We start from the raw sequence: 16,433 nt of genomic DNA, 5'->3' as shown, positions 1-16,433 counted from the left end.
CTGGTAGTGTGAACCACCAGCGAGTCGGGTAGTACATGGCCTCTAATATACAAAGGGTTACTTGAAATTTCCTGCTGCACCTTTAGTCAGTCTTGAGCATTAGCAGAACTGGACCAACCTCTCCTCTGGAAAGGTTTCCCCTAGGAAGTCTTCTTCCTTTTCTATAAAAAGCAGCTTCACCTTATGGTGCTCTGCCGCTCTCTGGGTGACTGCATGATAGCCTTTTGTGTAACAGAGTGGTTGAAGCCTTTACTAGATAGGGTTTGAAATATGGATCTTCGTGGGGGTCCACTCTGTAATCATGCCAGGAATCGTCAGTTATAATGGGTCCATAGTGAGGATCCTAGGGATCCAGCTCATACTCTTGGTTTGAGTCAGTGTACAGTGAGTATTGAGGTGATGGAGAGTGCACTGGTCACTGCAGTGGTGGTATAGAGCTAGCATCTCTAGGCTGATGCTTCTTGTGTATTGGGAACATTCTGAGTTCCTGAGATAAGACCTCGTCAGAGGTTTGTATTCTCTTTTTAGGTGGTGTAGGACAGGTCTCTTGTTGCGGAGGCATGCAAGTATGGGTGCTGGCTGACATCAAGCTGTTTAAGCAGCTCTAAGGACGGTGTTGGCTCACTCAACACCAAGGCAGGTGTCATTGTCTGCTTTGAAGCTGACTGCATAGTCTAATTTGGTGCACTGGGTGGAGTGGGCGTGTCTAAGTTTTGAGGCTCAATGCCGTGTTGAAGACTATTCTGGAGCCGAGATAGGCGGCCTGTGCTGAGGAGGCTTACAGACAGTTTCAGTGCCAGTTACAGGTCTTCTCCGCACAGTCTGTGGACTTACAGCCTGGGCTTCTTGAGACTGATGCTTAACCTGGAGTGAAAGCTCCGATTGGGTTTGAGCCCAGAGGGTCATCTGATGGTGTGGAGGTCTTCAGTGCAGTCTTCCTCTTGGGACAGGTTTCAAACGGGGTCCTAAAGACGGCTCATCTCTGGCTAGGCCTCCCCCCACTCCAGTGTTTTCTTTATATATTGGAGGTGATTCTAATCTGGAGACAAACAATTGTTCTTTCATAGCTCAGTGGTCTTGGTGCTCCAAAATCACATATGGACCAGAAGGCAGATAAAGACAGCCTAAGGTGGGGTCTTTGACCTAGTACACTGTAGGATTTAGGGTGGGATCATGAGTCACATTGAAACCGAAACCTCTACTTCAAAGAAAAACAACTTGCAACATCTGCACCCACCACTAGACAGCAGGAGTGTGCAAAGCATGTGATTCACAGCTACAAATACTACATTCTGTATTGTGAAGCAAGGTTTAACATTTGCAGGGCATACCGGGATAAAAAATGAGGTGTCATTCACGCAAGCCACACTACCATGGACTCCCCCGATTTCTAGTTTTTGAAAACGCCTGGGCTTGCTAGGGTTGCTCAAGTGCCGCCTGACTTCACGCTTAAATACAGCACCCACCTCTCAAAACAAGCAGAGGCAATACCAACAGAATTAAACATAGGCATTCACAAATACTGTTTACATGTGTTGAATACACAAATAATGTTCATTACATTAAAGCCAGCCCTACTGGTGCTGCTAATACTAGGGGTGGGGGGAGTTGGTATCAAAAATAAGCTTTTTCAGTTTATAAGGCATAATTTAGAATACAAATTCAATTTAACAAACAGCATGATAATTGAGTTTACTCTGTAGAGGTAAAATAGCCCCTCTGGCGTTCCAATGAAAGCCCATTCTGGAAGGCAGAATGATACACCAACGTTGAGAGTGATAAGACTTGGTAGCAATATTATCTTGGGGACAGAAGCCCTGTCAAGCCAGATATAAAAAGGTCTTCAGCTAAGGATGTTTGACAATCTTTCCATGCTTGCATTTCTCGGCCTTTCCAGTCCCATGTGCTAGGCCTGCCCACACATGTGAGATACTGTTTTGTATCAGAAGTGTGGGAATGTAGGATGGTAAAATGTCCTATTATCTCTATATTTTTGCCTCCCTAATGATAGTCAATTTCCACAAAAGCGCTCTTTGAAAAAAGTGCAGCATGCTTGCACAGCATATGGATAATCCAAAATATGAGGTGGTACATATGTCCCCTATCCCTAAATTCAGATTGTTGGGTCCATTTAAAAAAAGTGTAGTTTTCATTCATACCTAGTTTTTATATGTTAGATGCCTGGCTGGTATACAATGAAAAAATATCAGTGAGCCGCAACTTGTTTTTTGGCTTCGGATATTTCAGGGTTCTAGAAATACAAATCCGCCATTGTTATTTGATTGGAAGGGTCTAGTGGATAATACTGTTAACATTTACTTCAATGCGAAAATACTACAGATTAAAACCTCGTTGTAGATTTCTCTTTTTTCATGTTTACATTTACTGTTTTATGTCAATGATTCGTTTTTTTTTTTAGTTTACAGAAATGTATAGGTTGCTGGGGGCTCACCCGTGGGTTTCACTCAAGTTTCCTTCACAAATTACAAGTAGGTAGAACTTGTGTAAATAGAAAATATTGATCACTACTTAGAAAATTGCAAAAACAATTGTGAAAATTTAACTTTAACTCTGCTCTTTTCGAAAGCTGGGAAAAGGGCAACATGCGCACAGCAAACCCTGTTGATGCAATTTTTAGAAGAAAAAAATTGAACTTTTACCCATTTTTCAGGAAAAAGCCTAATTTTGGCATATTTTTTGCCTTTTTTGTCAAACCCATCCAGGAAAATCATAACAAACACTGTGTACCTTTACAAATCTCAAAATGTGGTGTGGGAAGTGGAGGGAAGGATATGAATTTTGGACTGGATGTCTTTTGTGGAAAAGAAATTCTCACAGCTTAAGTGGGACTTGCCATAGGTGTCAAATAAAAATAACACAGTTTAACCCTTGGCATTAACGGGTCAAACTCCACTTCATCTGCATAGTTTGCTAAACTGGCATTTTTAGTATTTATTTTCCTGCAAACACAGGTAAAAGGGTCGTATACATGCACTCACGTCACTTTACAAATGCACACACAGAATTCCCGATACATTGATTCAGCACTCCTTAGGCGGGAGGCAAAGGTCAGAATCCAAAGACAGGTTTTCATAAGTGAGATCTTTTATTGCATTTTATAATGCCGTTGTCATACAGATTACATCATGCAGCTAGAATCTACTGTACAAGAATTAAAGTCTGCAGTGCAGACACGCAGCGTCGATACAAATACACAACAATGCTATTTCTTTATACATAATGGAGGGCGAAGGAGGGTGGAAGCAACTGCAGGGCAGAAGGGGGAGTGTGGCGTGCCTCCAACCCTTACCCCCTTTAAAAACTCGCACTACTATACAATAAGCAGTTGCTGCCGGCCTCTCCCTCGCTCCCGGTCTCAAGGGCTGATCCACGCATGTGTCGAAAGTGGGGGTAAAAGCAAATCAACATCTCAGGAAATGTTGAACTTCCCAGCTCGTGGATGTATGTGTTGCAAGCAATGAGGAGTTAGAGGGAACACTCCTCCGAGGGCCCAAGGAGTCTGAGGGTATAACAGGTTTCAGGGCATAAGACAGAGGGATGACCTCCATGATCCTTATTTAAGGTGGAGGTTTCTGAGAACAAGTATAAAGAGACTACGAGGAATCAGGCAGTCCGAAGGCTTGGGCAGTACCTGTACTTGAGAGAACCTGTCTCTGAAAACACTTGGAAGCTTCTGAGAGTATAGGTGGGGGGCTCCGAGAGTACTGGAGTGTCTGGGGCTTCTCGGAGTGTCACAGACCATGAGGGCCCTGCTCTGACTTTTATTCGAAATATTGGTGTTAATAAAAATAAAAATGTTGCAGACAGGTTATGGCAGGCTACTGGAGCAGCCCTGGTGCCACTCTAGTTAAAGCTCATGGGGAAAGGGTGAGGTCCCACACGTCGGTCATATTAGGTTTTGGGATATTATTACATGGGTTAAGCATTTACTGACCGAAATAGGGGATATAAGATGTTCCTTTTTTAGTCTGACATCAAATAGACTGTGTTGCTCTTTACAAGAAATTAATAGGTGCTCTTAAATGTGTTAGGGTTCAGACAAAGATAGTGGTCATGCAGCGCTCTATGACACCTAACAAACTTTGGAGGAGAGTGCATGTGTTTGGTTTTTATGGCTGGGTAAGGAGAGGATGTAGAAGTGTCTGGAACACTAGTGAGATCGGCACTTGCAAAAAGAGGGGACTCAGAATGAGTGTGACTTCCAGTGAAGACTGGTGGGGGTAGCTCCAAAGTACTATCATTTTTTGACTGTCAGATGTGATTTTGTGTGGTTACACAAGAGTGGTGAAGTTCTGCTGGCATTAAGTGCATGGCAGTGGCACCTGCTAGAGCCTGCTTGTAATGTTTTCACACTGGGCACAATTCATTGGGAGCAAATCCTGTCACCCTCTGCCCCTGAACACACACACACATAAATAAGTTATAGTCTTAGCTACGTGATGAAGCGATATTCAGGAGTGATGGAACGTCAGTACTGAAACTGGAAGAAAATGTCCTACAGGCTGGTGTCTCTGAATGGCTACGAGGGCTGGGACGTGAATCGTCTGATAGCAAGTCTTTCTCTACTGTTAGCCACTTAAGTGCACTGATCCATTGAATCCTAGTGGTAGTGGTATGGAGCAGTGCAAAAAACATCTCCAACAGAATTTCTCTTGTACACCCACCAAGTGCAATCCCTTCTTCTCCTGCCACCTTGTATATGATACTTCTATACCAGTTTGCCGCCTTCTTCTGGGTCTAGGATGAGTGGGATTTTGTAAGGGTCTGGACCAGGACAACCAGTCTAGGCTGAAGTAAGACATGGTACAGGTGCGTCACTATAGAAATCTTGGGTGAACTCCTCCTCGGAGCCGTATCCCCTTAATAGGTGGCAGTATAAGAGAAACAGGGCTGGTAAGAGATGAAGAAAAAGGGATATTAAAGAGGACACAAACTAAAGAAATTGGAACACAGGGTGTAACAAACATAAAAACTAACAAAATGTTCAGCTTTGGCTTAAAACAATAATTTAATTTGTCTGACACATGTAAAAAATGAGCTTTTTACTGTGGAGTGATAAGGTCACACAGAAATTTGGTTTTATGCATTTGGCATAAAAAATACATCTTTGGTCAGAGGATTGGGAAGTGGAAGGGTGGGGCCTATGACTAATGGGACAAAAGATACTTAATGGTAGAAAAGGTGGGTTATATAAGAAAGGCCACGCTTTCCACGTTGGCAAGTGCATAAATGTCCTGTGGCATTTTGTATTGTGGTTTTCTGTTGGGGGAATAGCCCGAATCATCATTATCTAGCGACCTAGTCTCTACTCAGGTGAAGTTCACAAAGGGCCCTAGTAGCAGGAAATCTCCAGATCCTCCGATTTCCCCTATAAAACCCAATCACTGGAATTTTAAAGAATTATGCAAACTCTCTTGTTCCAAATCCCACTGTGCTCCCTACTGAACGCTTTTCATAGACCAGCAGTTCCCCCTAGGTGCACTTCGGTTGCACTTCTTCCTCTATCCCGATGTGTTCATTGGTCACAGATGTTGCATCGCTCTCTCCAGACTGAAGTGTCTTAGATCTGCACCAGAATATTATTGTCCACTCTTCAGAGTGTGTGGTAGGTTAAAAGGAAATTTATAGGCAACTGAAGTAACCTAGTGGAACTTAAGGGTGACAGAGAAAGTCTGCCATTTACTGAGGACCATACAGAGAAGGAGGAATAGTTTATAGTGTCATGTAAGAACCGTGGAAGAGGTTATGTGGACTCAGGAGACAACACTCTGGGAAGGCAGCAGTTATGCAGTCTGTTAAGTTAGTTCAATTGTTCGAGCTTTGCCTATCCCAAAGTAAATTGTGTACAGTGCCCTGGAGCAGGTGAAGTGATAGATTCACTTTTATGTGAATTCTGCCCATTAAAGACAAAGCACAGAGAAAATGCTGATCTGGGCTCACGTCCCTTCTGAATCCAAGGTTATTGCTTTAGATTAAAGAACAAAAACCGGTGCATGTAGGAGAGTGCCTGCCGAACAGGCTGTGTGCAGTGCAAGATGTAGAGAGAAGGCTCTGAGCTTAGGACCGAGCTGTATGTGAGAAGGCTTTGTGCCGATCAGCTAGAACAGCGTCCACACAACACCAAACATGGTGAGATCGCCATGCTTATTAGGAACCCGTCCTTAGCTAGGCTAATAATTCTGAGGTAATGGGTACAGTGTGCCGCCTGCACCCAGAGTAGGATCACAGAAAAAGCATATTCACCCACTCTAAGGAGCAGCTATGACGTGCAGAATAGACATGTTTGGGCATTTCAAGGAGGGAGTAATTTGGGGCCAATGTTTAGGCTGTAGCCTGTTGCGAAAGTTGTGGAACGACTTTGGTGACACAGAGGATTAGGTGCATTGAGTGAGGTGCTTACGGTTAGACTTTGGTGACACAGTTTGAATGGAAGTGGTGTTAGTGTAACAGCTTTGGTGGTTTTGCACATGAGCTGTGTCCTAGGGAGATATTTGACTTTGGTAACGTGCGAAAAGGTTTAGGCGAGGTACACTTTTGTGACTACTTGAACGGTATCCTGTTTAAATGCTAGTGTGAAGGCTTCAGCACACTGAACGTGGGCTAAATCCTGGTGACTTTTTGTGTGGAGATCTTGGAGAACTGCATTTGTGCCGTGTCCTGGTGACAATCTTGTGGTAACACTTTGGTGACATGGTCCGCAGGAGATTTCCTTCTGTGCCACCGCCGCTCTCATTAACTCTTTGGTGGCGTGGTGGCACTCCGTTTTCAGGTAGTGGGGCCTCTTCTCACAAACAACCCCAGAAAACAGTCCGGTAACACGTGGTGAAAAGAGGTAAAGTCAAAATATAGAATAACTACAAAACCATAAATTATAAATACACAGGTTGGAGTTTTGGCAGGAATACAATGCAAGCTGCAGGCAGTACTCTGGACCTCGACATTTTGCACAAGACGTATGGGGTCGGGCCCCCTGTATGTAACCAGGTGATTACAGGGCACACATCCACGGTTCACCAAAGGTCCTGGCAGTGATACACTGGGAGGCCTCGCTTTTATTGTACCAGGACAGAGTGGTTTGAGGTACATGGTTAAATAATCCAGCAACCATGGATACTGTGTGCTACCTTCTGCGCCCTCACTCAGCCTTGGAGTGAAACATGAATGGATTACTCACACAGGCTCGAGATGAAGGTGACAGAGCTAGGAAAGGATAAACTCATGATTGGAGAGGTGACAAGGGAGGGGTTACAGTGCACATCTGATATCCACGTCCACGGCCGACTAAACGTTCAATATGATGCAGCCTGGCACACGTGTGGCAAAGGTAATTAAGGTGGGTGAGGAGGGCTGGACCACCTAATGCACGGGAAAGGAGACACTTCAGAGAAAGAAACAGTAGAATGTCCCGCTCATGAAGACACCCAGAGGGCAGGAAATGACTGTTGACCCCGTGTACATGTGGTACCACAACAAAGCCGGTCCTCCTCAAGGGCACCACATATTTGCACGAGAGGCAGTGGCAACTGACGCTCCAACTCAGCTGCGGGCGGGTGGGAGTAGTTGCTGTGTCATGCAGTAACGGCTAAGTGATCTGGGAACAGGAATCAGAGACAGGCAGTGTTTAACCTGCAAAGCCCCTCGAACTGCCTCCCCAATACTGCGGACAGTGCTCCTGCTGTTTTTGGTATGAGAATGCTTCCAACTGAGGTGGATACACCTCCACCCCCATAAAGCTCATGAGGAGACTGCACACCATGGTGGGCTCTTTTAGGGACTCCAACGTTTGTCACTCCTCGTTTGGTCCCACTGGTAGTTGTGGCGGCAGATATAGGCCCAGCAGCATCTGTAGTCTTAGCAAGCAATGTTTTTGCTGAGGGCTTTCAACCCGTGTTAAAGAAGGGAGGCTGGAAACATACCGAGTGGAAAAGGGTTGCAGACCAATGAGCCATCCCATTTCCCAAGTACATGCTCTTCAGTCTATGTCTTGGTTGAGGGAATGCTTCTCTCCTCCCTTAGCCAGCAACAGAAGTCAATGTCACGCTTCCGGAGAACGGCCAAAGGGAGGCGCCACCGTAGGTGTGAGTGGAAGTGCCTTTGACAGGACAAGGCATGGTTCCACAAGGAAGTTGGAACCAGTGCCCAGTCAAGCGGAAGTGCTGGTCGGGCTGGAATGGTGGGGGAAAGAGTTCCAGGGTCCTATGGCAAGTCTTCCATCGGTAGCTCCTCTTCCGGATCCTGCTCATCAGGAAGCATCACGTTCTGATTGGTGGTTGCCAAATGTGATACTGGCCTGTTGTCATCTTCGGACTCTGCTGGCTCTTCTTTCACATTCACGTGAATCTGATGGCTGAAAATGAGATCAAAAAGAGTCAAATTTGAGCTAAAATGACAACGCTCGCTAGGATACAAAGAGGGCATCAGTTCATAGCATTAGAAGATTCGCACATGCCCTGGACTATAAAGGGTGTCGACGTCCCAACAATGTGAATCCCTCCACGACTCTGAGCTACCCGAAGAGCTGCAGTTCCCAGCAGCGTCATTCCTCGGCCTTCTCTGTAATAAATGAAGTATCTCAGTCCCCAGCAACTGGGTCACTCTCCTATCTTGGGGTTTACAGAGATTCAAATCTGAACAGTAGCCAGGAACACCCCTTGCACTCTGGAATATACAGAGGGTGTCAGTACCCAGCACAGGGATATTTAGCTCTTAGTCGCCAGCAGTGTCATTCACAATCCTTTTTAGGATATACCAAAGGTCTCAGTCCACAGCAATGTCAGTATGTTCCCTGCCTGGGAATATAAAGTGTCAGTCCCGCTCCTACTCTGTAATATACCAAGGGTGTCAGTCCCGATCACTGTGCGTTCCTCTGCTGTCCTGCTGCGAAATGCAGACAGCTTCAATTCTCAGTAACGTCAGTCCTGCAGCTTCTCGGGAAGATGCCTGGCAGCTCAGTTCACAGCAATGTCAGACCCTCTCCTGTCCTAACATATACAGAGACTATCAGTGCCCAGCAATGTCAGTCCTGGACCACATCGGATATACCAAGTGCCTCAGCTCTCACTGGTGTCAATTTACTCCCTGCCCTGGAAATGCAAAAAGCCTCAGCCCCTAAGGAATGGAAGTCTAGCTCTGGGGCATACAGAGAGCAACTGCCCCAGCCCGGTGAGTTTTCTCCTATTTTGTAACATACTCAGAGTAGTCCACGCACACCCCTTATCTATATTTAATTCCCCATCACCATGAGCCTCTACCTGCGCTGGGATGCACCAAGATTCCCAGTCTCCAGCAGGGCCAGCTCCTCTATTGCTCTATGGTACATACTACACTTTAGTCAAAGCTTTGATGCCCTCCTCCCTGGAAACATAGAGGCCTTCAGTCAAAAGTACTGTTCAGTCTTCCCTCCTTGATCTGACGGAAACACACAGGGGCGCTGGCTCCAGGAAAGCTAAAATTAGTAGTTTTTTTATCATCACAAACCACGTTACCAGTTGAGAGGATGCGACCCTCAACCTGTCCTCACCTGTACTGATGGGGGGAGAGCCTGGGACTATTACTGCCATTGCTGTTGACTTGTTCCACGGTGCTGCTAACATCGTCGTGGGCCACGTGCAATGATGTGCTGCTGGTGCTGGTGTTCACGAGGGTGGGACTATTCAGCAAAGGAAAGTTACTCTCAGCCAAGGCAGCCTGTGAGACAAGAATCAAAATAAATATCAAAACGGAATAACACAGGTAGATTAAGGCAGTCTTGAGAACATATGCTAAAAGAGTGAGTGAAGGAAGCACTACAATGAGATCTGAATGTGTGAGCCCTGATAAAAGCAGTGGGGGTGGGCTGTGAAAGAAGTTTCACATATGCAGTATTGGGACCAAAAGCAACAAAGAGCTGCTTGTTTTTCCCAAAGTATCTGGTATGTCAATTCAGTGCATAGGCACTATTAAGATCTGACGTACATGCATAACGTCCATTCTGCAACTCACTGTGGTTGAGGGAAAATTGAGGTAAGTGAATGGTTTGATTGACAAGCAACAGAGAGATTACTTTTGGCAGAAAACGTGGGACTATTCTAAGGACAACCCTTTATTTGTGCATGTAGATAAATATCTTCTAGACTGTTAGGGCTTGCACTTATCTAAACCTGCAGAGAGAAAGGATTTAATTAGGGAATGTCATTTTACAGGAAATGAACTGCAATGAACGGAGGCCCCATAACCCGGGTAGGTTCAGTGTGGAGGTACCATGAAGAGACAGGGGCTTTTGAGATGGGACCACCCTTTCGAGTACTTTCAAAAAGCTTTAACATCATGGATTTTAAAGATTCAATAAGCTTCTCTGTCTTGGAGGTTAGCGTCTACATTGGTTAGGTGTAAACGTATGGAAAAATGTGGTAGTCATGCCGCTTCCAAGTATAGTAAGTAATATATAATGTCTTGCAGTGTGTCCCTTAGGGGTTCTCTGCCCATATTGCTACAATAATGGACAACATTTCCATTTGGCCGTGCAACATGCCTGCGTAGTGGGCTTACTGTTGAATTTGCTTGCATTCCTCAAGAAAGCGTAGGTGTCCAAATACTCAGACTTTAGGATTAAAATCACAAGATTGAGTGCCCTGGGGTGGGGGTGGTACAGTTGTCCTTGATGCTGAGTGAGAAGGTATGGGTGGAGTGGTAGCTTTTCGTAGGAATGTACTGCCATTTCCAGAAGGAGCAAGTACAATGGCTGATGTGCCCAGGTTGGCGCAATGAGGATTATCCTCATTGGTGCTTTTGGCAATTTCCTCACTACATATGGAACAGTGGTTGTAGGGGAAAAGCAGAACAAATTCCCTGATCAGCTGATTCACAGTGCATTGCTCTTGGACTGTGGGTACCTGGAGACAAAGCATAGTTATTTTGCATTCTCACACTTGGCAAACTTTTGGGGTCCCCCATCATTGAAAGTATTATTGGAGCACCTGGGCACTGATTTGCTATTTGCAATTCATGTGTTTGTTGGCGAGTTCTGCTGAGCATGTCCACAAAGTCATTGTCCGCTCCTGGGAGGTGTTCTACTATGAGGAGAGTTTTTTGCTGAATGGCTCAGTGCCAGATTGTCTGCTCTAGCTTGGACAACAATAATGAAAGCATGCTGCTCTGTTTTTGCACGTAATACACAGAGATCATGTTGTCTGAGTAAATGAGCAGCGTTACTGCAAATAAAGTTGAGAAACATTTGCAGAGCTATAAGAACTGCCATCAATTTCAGTACACTGAAGCGTCTGTGTTGTTGCGGGTGAGCCGCTGGTCCTGGACTGTGAACTAGGCAATGTGTGGTCCCCACCCTATGAATGCGATGTCTGTGCTTGCAAGGGCAAGACCGTCGCACTCATACTCCTAGACCTCTCCGCAGCCTTTAACACTGTCTGCCACCAGTCACACGCCTCCACAACTCTGGGATTCGACACAAAGCCTTAGACTGGCTCACCTCCTTCCTCACCGATAGAACCCAAAAAGTCCGCCTCCCAACCCTTCCAATCCTCTGCCACCAAAATCATCTGCAGAGTCCCCCAAGGATCCTCCCTCAGCCCCACACTCTTCAACGTTTACATGATCCCACTAGCCAACATCCTCCAACCACACGGAATCACCATCCTCTCCTACGCAGACGACACCCAACTCATCTTCTTCCTCATCCGCAACCCTACTACCGCCAAAACCAACCTCCACGCTGCACTCCTTGACACCGCCGCCTGGATGGCAGCTAACCACCTCAAGCTCAACTCCAACAAAACCGAGATCATCATTTTGGGCCCCCACAAAACCATATGGGATGCCTTCTGGTGGCCCACCCCCCCTAGGCCCTGCACCTACCCCTGCAAACCACGCATGCAGCCTTGGCATCATCCTGGACCCCTCCCTCTCCTTGTCACAGCAAATCAATGCCGTCACCTCCTCCTGTTTCAACTCACTCCTCATGCTGAAAGAAACCTTCAAATGGATTCCCACAGAGACCAGAAAGACCGTCACCCACGCACTCCTCAGCAGCAGGCTAGACTACGGTAACGCCCTATACGCCGGCACGACACTCAAACTCAAGCGCAAACTCCAGAGAATCCAGAACACAGCCGCATGCCTCATCCTGGACCTCCCCCGCCATGAACACATCTCACCACACCTCAAATCCCTTCACTGGCTCCCCATAGACAAAAGGATCACCTTCAAAATCCTCATCCACGCACACAAATCCCTCCACAACACCAGCCCAACCTACCTCAACAAAAGAGTGAACTTCCACACTCCCACCCGCCACCTTCGATCCGCCGACCTCGCACTCGCCACAGTCCCCCGCATCCAAGGCACCACCACAGGAGGCAGATCATTCTCCTATCTTGCCCCCAAGGCCTGGAACTCCCTCCCCACCAACCTCCGCAAGACCCAAGACCTCCTGCTCTTCAGAAGAAGCCTTTAAGACATGGCTGTTCGAACAGTGATCATTCCCCCCCCCCCCCCCCCCCCCAGTGCCTTGAGACCCGCACAGGTGAGTAGCTCGCTCTATAAATTTAATGATTGATTGATGGTCACTTGCAGATGGGCGGTTGCGGAACAACCTGCCCACTACCACATTTTTGCTGTTTCACCATTGCCGTTTGTGCAGCACACTGGGCTTTACCAACACTAGGTCTTCCTACTTCCCAGTTGGTTGTGACCATTGTCCTGCGGGGCACTCTTGCAGTGGAGGCACGTGCAATTAGGCATTCGGGACTACAGCAAGACGTCATCCTTCCTAACAGCTACATTATCATGCCTACTGTCAGAGAACATGAGGTCTGATAAAGGGGAAACAGCCTCTGAAATGCCACCATTCTTGTGTTGCTGGGGTATGCTTTGCCTGTCACAGTACTGAGTCTGACTCCCCAAAAAGTTGGGTTTGTCAGGGGTAAAGGTGAGATTTTTGGCATTGTTGGTGAACCCCAATGTGTGGAGGAGTGACATTTCTTGTTTAATGTGAACAAGACACAGCACCAAAGATGTTGCTCCAAAGATGTGCTAATACTACTACTACTACTACAAGGCATTTGGTAAACAATTGAAGCACAACTGTGATACCAAAGAATAGGACTTTGACTTGGTAATGAACTCCGCTTACCACGATCCTCTGGTATTGTTGTAGAGCTCAATGGATGGGATAAGGAAACAGGCATCCTTGAGACTGAAGGACTGAAGGTCGCTATGTAGTCCCCGATACAAAGCAGCGGAATGACATCTTGGAGAGGTCTCATCTATAGCTGCTCTGACATGATGTATCGGCTGATGGTTGGAGGTCGAGAATTGGCTGTAAATTACCATCTTTCTTGGACATAAGAAAGTACAGGGAATATATTCCATGTGCTTGTTGGTGTGAAGGAAAAGGTTCTATAATTTCCTTTCTAAGTATCACCTGCATTCCTAGCAGCAGCAGTAGGTGTTCTAAGGTGATGCTATGCTGGAATGGTGGTATTCATGGTGGTAATCCATGCAGTAGCCATGGGCAACAATAAAGAGCATCTACTGGTCAGAGACTATAGCCTTTCACTGGGAAAGGTGAGAACTGGTGTGCCCCCGACAGGTGTTAGTGGTCGCTGATGTGTAGAAAGTCATTACGCAGAGGTGCCCTTTGTTTGGAGGGCTCTGTCCTTCCCGTCTGTTCCCCAGGAATATACCTATGGACTATGTCTTGGATACCTCAGCTTCTTGAAAGGACTACTGTGGGTTGTGCTGTGGCCGTTGAGAAGTGTCTGCTGTTTTAGCTGCAGCTGGCACTTGTTGCTGACAAAAGCCTGACTTTAGTGACCTATTCTGAAGAGCCCCCATGACCTTTGCTTTGTTGGTGTCCTAGATATTTTCAAGCATGGAATCCATTTTTGGCCCAAAGGTACTTATTATCAAAGGATAAGCCCCAATGAGGTATTGTTGCACTTTAAGCCAGAACCCAGAGATTTTAAGCAATGTATGTTGGCGAAGTAAGATACCTGTCTTCGTTTCTGAGAGCCGTATCAGCAGCGTCATGGCCACATATGATACTTGCCTTTGAGATTATTTTGCCGTACTGGAAAATGTTGTTCTCTCACTTTTTGTGAGCGTTGGGAAATCTAGATGAGAGCCTCCTTTTCCTCCCTCTGATGCCTGTTCTATTTTGAAGAGCATGTCACCAGAGCTGGGTAATTTGCCACTGCATGTTAACTCCACAACTACCCATTTGCCTGTGGCATCAATTTTCTTGCTCTCGTTATCAGGTAAACGATTGTCTCTGCTGCCTGAATAAATGTTTTTTGTTATGTTGGCCACTAGAGAATCGGGTAGAACATGTTTGAATGAAGATGGGGTCTTGTGGAGATACTTTCTATTTGTTCTCCACCTTTGGAGTAACCAAATGTGCCTTGACTGCTTCCTCTGTGGAACATTTGCACCTGTTCATTACATGAGCAGTAACTGGACGGATCGTTCACCTTTGAGAGTGTCTCTATGAAGGAGTGATCCTCCTCTTCTGCAACATGGAGTTTGGCCTTGTGGTGGACATGAACTCTTTGGATGACCATAAAGTATACATGTGTGTTATCTGGCAGGGATTGTTTCTCTGGATGTGAGTTTAATGACAGGCCATCTGGTGGGCCTGGAGAGTCATGCCAAAGTAATCTCCATCATTAGTGGGTACTGGTCCTTATATGGGTCTGGCTGGTCTGCATATGGGTCATTTATCTGAATCCTTGAGTGCAGACAGAGGTCGAGATGGTGAATGTGAAATGCAATAGTGCGGATGGCAGTTTGGTTCCTCTAGAATTTTATTTCCTGGCTATAGGATAAGCCTGAAGCTTTGCTGAGCTTGCCTTTCTGAAGTAAGGTCGATGGTTCTTTGTGTGTAGTTGATCAGTTAGAGGGGGGTTATTGTCACTCTCATACCAACGAGGAGGCCAGCTCTGATTTAAGGCCAAGACTAGTTTTGAGGTCTGTTTTAGTACAGAGGCAGGAAGAGTGAGCTCTTGATGCCAAGGCTTGCCCTGTAGAGTGTGAGGTGTCTCTGGCGCACAGGATACTTTTCAGGGCCAAGGTGCTTTGGGATCTGAGGATGTCTTTCAGGGCCAAGGCGCTTTGGCAATAGTAGGTGGCACAGACTATCAAAATCTCTTTTGGAGGGCTTCAATAATGGTACTGGAGAAGAATTAAATCTCTTGAGTGCCCCGTCCGACCTCAGCTATATACTGCGACAATTTTCAAAAGAAGTACCTAGAAAGATTTCTTATATAATGTCAGATTCATTTAACACGCAATACCTCTATTTTGCAAATTCGATTTCACTAGCAAGAGTGCATTAATTTATCTCTTGCCAGGCAATGGAGCACAAAACACTTTTTTTGTGCGAAATGGGGACACAGGAGAAGAAATTGTTCACTGTGGAACCTGGAAATCTGGACTTATATCAAGGCTTACCTATTTGATAAAATTATGTGATCCTTGGCAAATCATCTTCACTTTTTCTTTTGTACCCCTCAATAACAAATTTGGGAATACCTAGTATCGTTCTGTTCAGAGAGTAAAATGACCAAACCCTTACTCGTATGTTATAGAATAACAATGCCATTTCTTATATAAGAATGTGCTGCAATACAAACTGCACTATTGTCAGCCCATGGCGTGGGGTTGAAATTATTTTCCAATTCTTTTTACGTTTATTCTACGAAATTATTAATTTTAATAACTGTCACTCAATGCAGATATCCTTTATAGAAACCTGAAAAGCTTACAAATATTAATGATAGAGTTATGTTTTTTACACGATAATCCTTTTGATGGACCATCTCATAGTTTGGCTTTTAGAGTTAAGCCAGAACGATGGCTGGATTGTTCCTATGAATTTGTTGGCTTGCACCCACAAGCCAACCCAAGCTAACCCACAGTGGTGATGAACACTGAAGACTGTAATGTAGGTTGGAACTGCCTCAACGCACTGAAGCGGGTAGAGGGAATACAAACTGATTGTAATGAGGCATTTAGCAGGGCCCTGACTAATGGTGCTAGAAAGGAATAGTGGGAGCACTGACTGATGGTACTGAAAGGGGACAAACGGGGCACCGACTGATGCGTGTTACAGATGGTAGCCCTTGATGATGATAGAAGGGGAGCTGTAGGTAGTTTAAATAGATGGTACTGGGCCACTGGATAGTAACGCTCCACTCCCCCCATCCTCGAAACCTGCACCTTCCATTCCATGAAAGGGCTGTCACTCTGGGTTTACTTATGATGGGCCAATGTGGAGTCTCGTACCTGGTAACTGGCGTTTAACACTCCATATCCCAGGCCTGAGATCATGTTTTTCACTAGAGTCGGACTCCTGCAAAGAGAAATATTTCATTATACAAACTGCCTCAAACCTGGGGTAAAAACTTGTACTGTAAGCA

The 16,433-nt window shown here is 45.8% G+C and overlaps 1 protein-coding gene across 3 annotated transcripts in view; it reads right to left on the bottom strand.

Moving 5' to 3' along the window:
• Positions 1-3,087: 3,087 nt before the first annotated feature.
• FOXP4 (forkhead box P4) overlaps positions 3,088-16,433 on the bottom strand; it is a 288,966-nt gene continuing 275,620 nt past the window's right edge. For all 3 annotated transcript variants that reach the window (XM_069238402.1, XM_069238400.1, XM_069238401.1), the window contains exons 15-17: positions 16,300-16,366; positions 9,542-9,708; positions 3,088-8,368 (exon numbers count right to left, since the gene is read on the bottom strand). In XM_069238402.1, coding sequence (XP_069094503.1) covers positions 8,218-8,368; positions 9,542-9,708; positions 16,300-16,366 — 385 coding nt within the window. In that variant the 3' untranslated portion in view covers positions 3,088-8,217. The remainder of the gene's footprint in view (positions 8,369-9,541; positions 9,709-16,299; positions 16,367-16,433) is intronic.

This window comes from Pleurodeles waltl, chromosome 6 (assembly GCF_031143425.1).
Source record: "Pleurodeles waltl isolate 20211129_DDA chromosome 6, aPleWal1.hap1.20221129, whole genome shotgun sequence".
Lineage (NCBI taxonomy): Eukaryota > Metazoa > Chordata > Amphibia > Caudata > Salamandridae > Pleurodeles > Pleurodeles waltl.
This window is presented reverse-complemented; position numbering and strand designations above follow the sequence as displayed.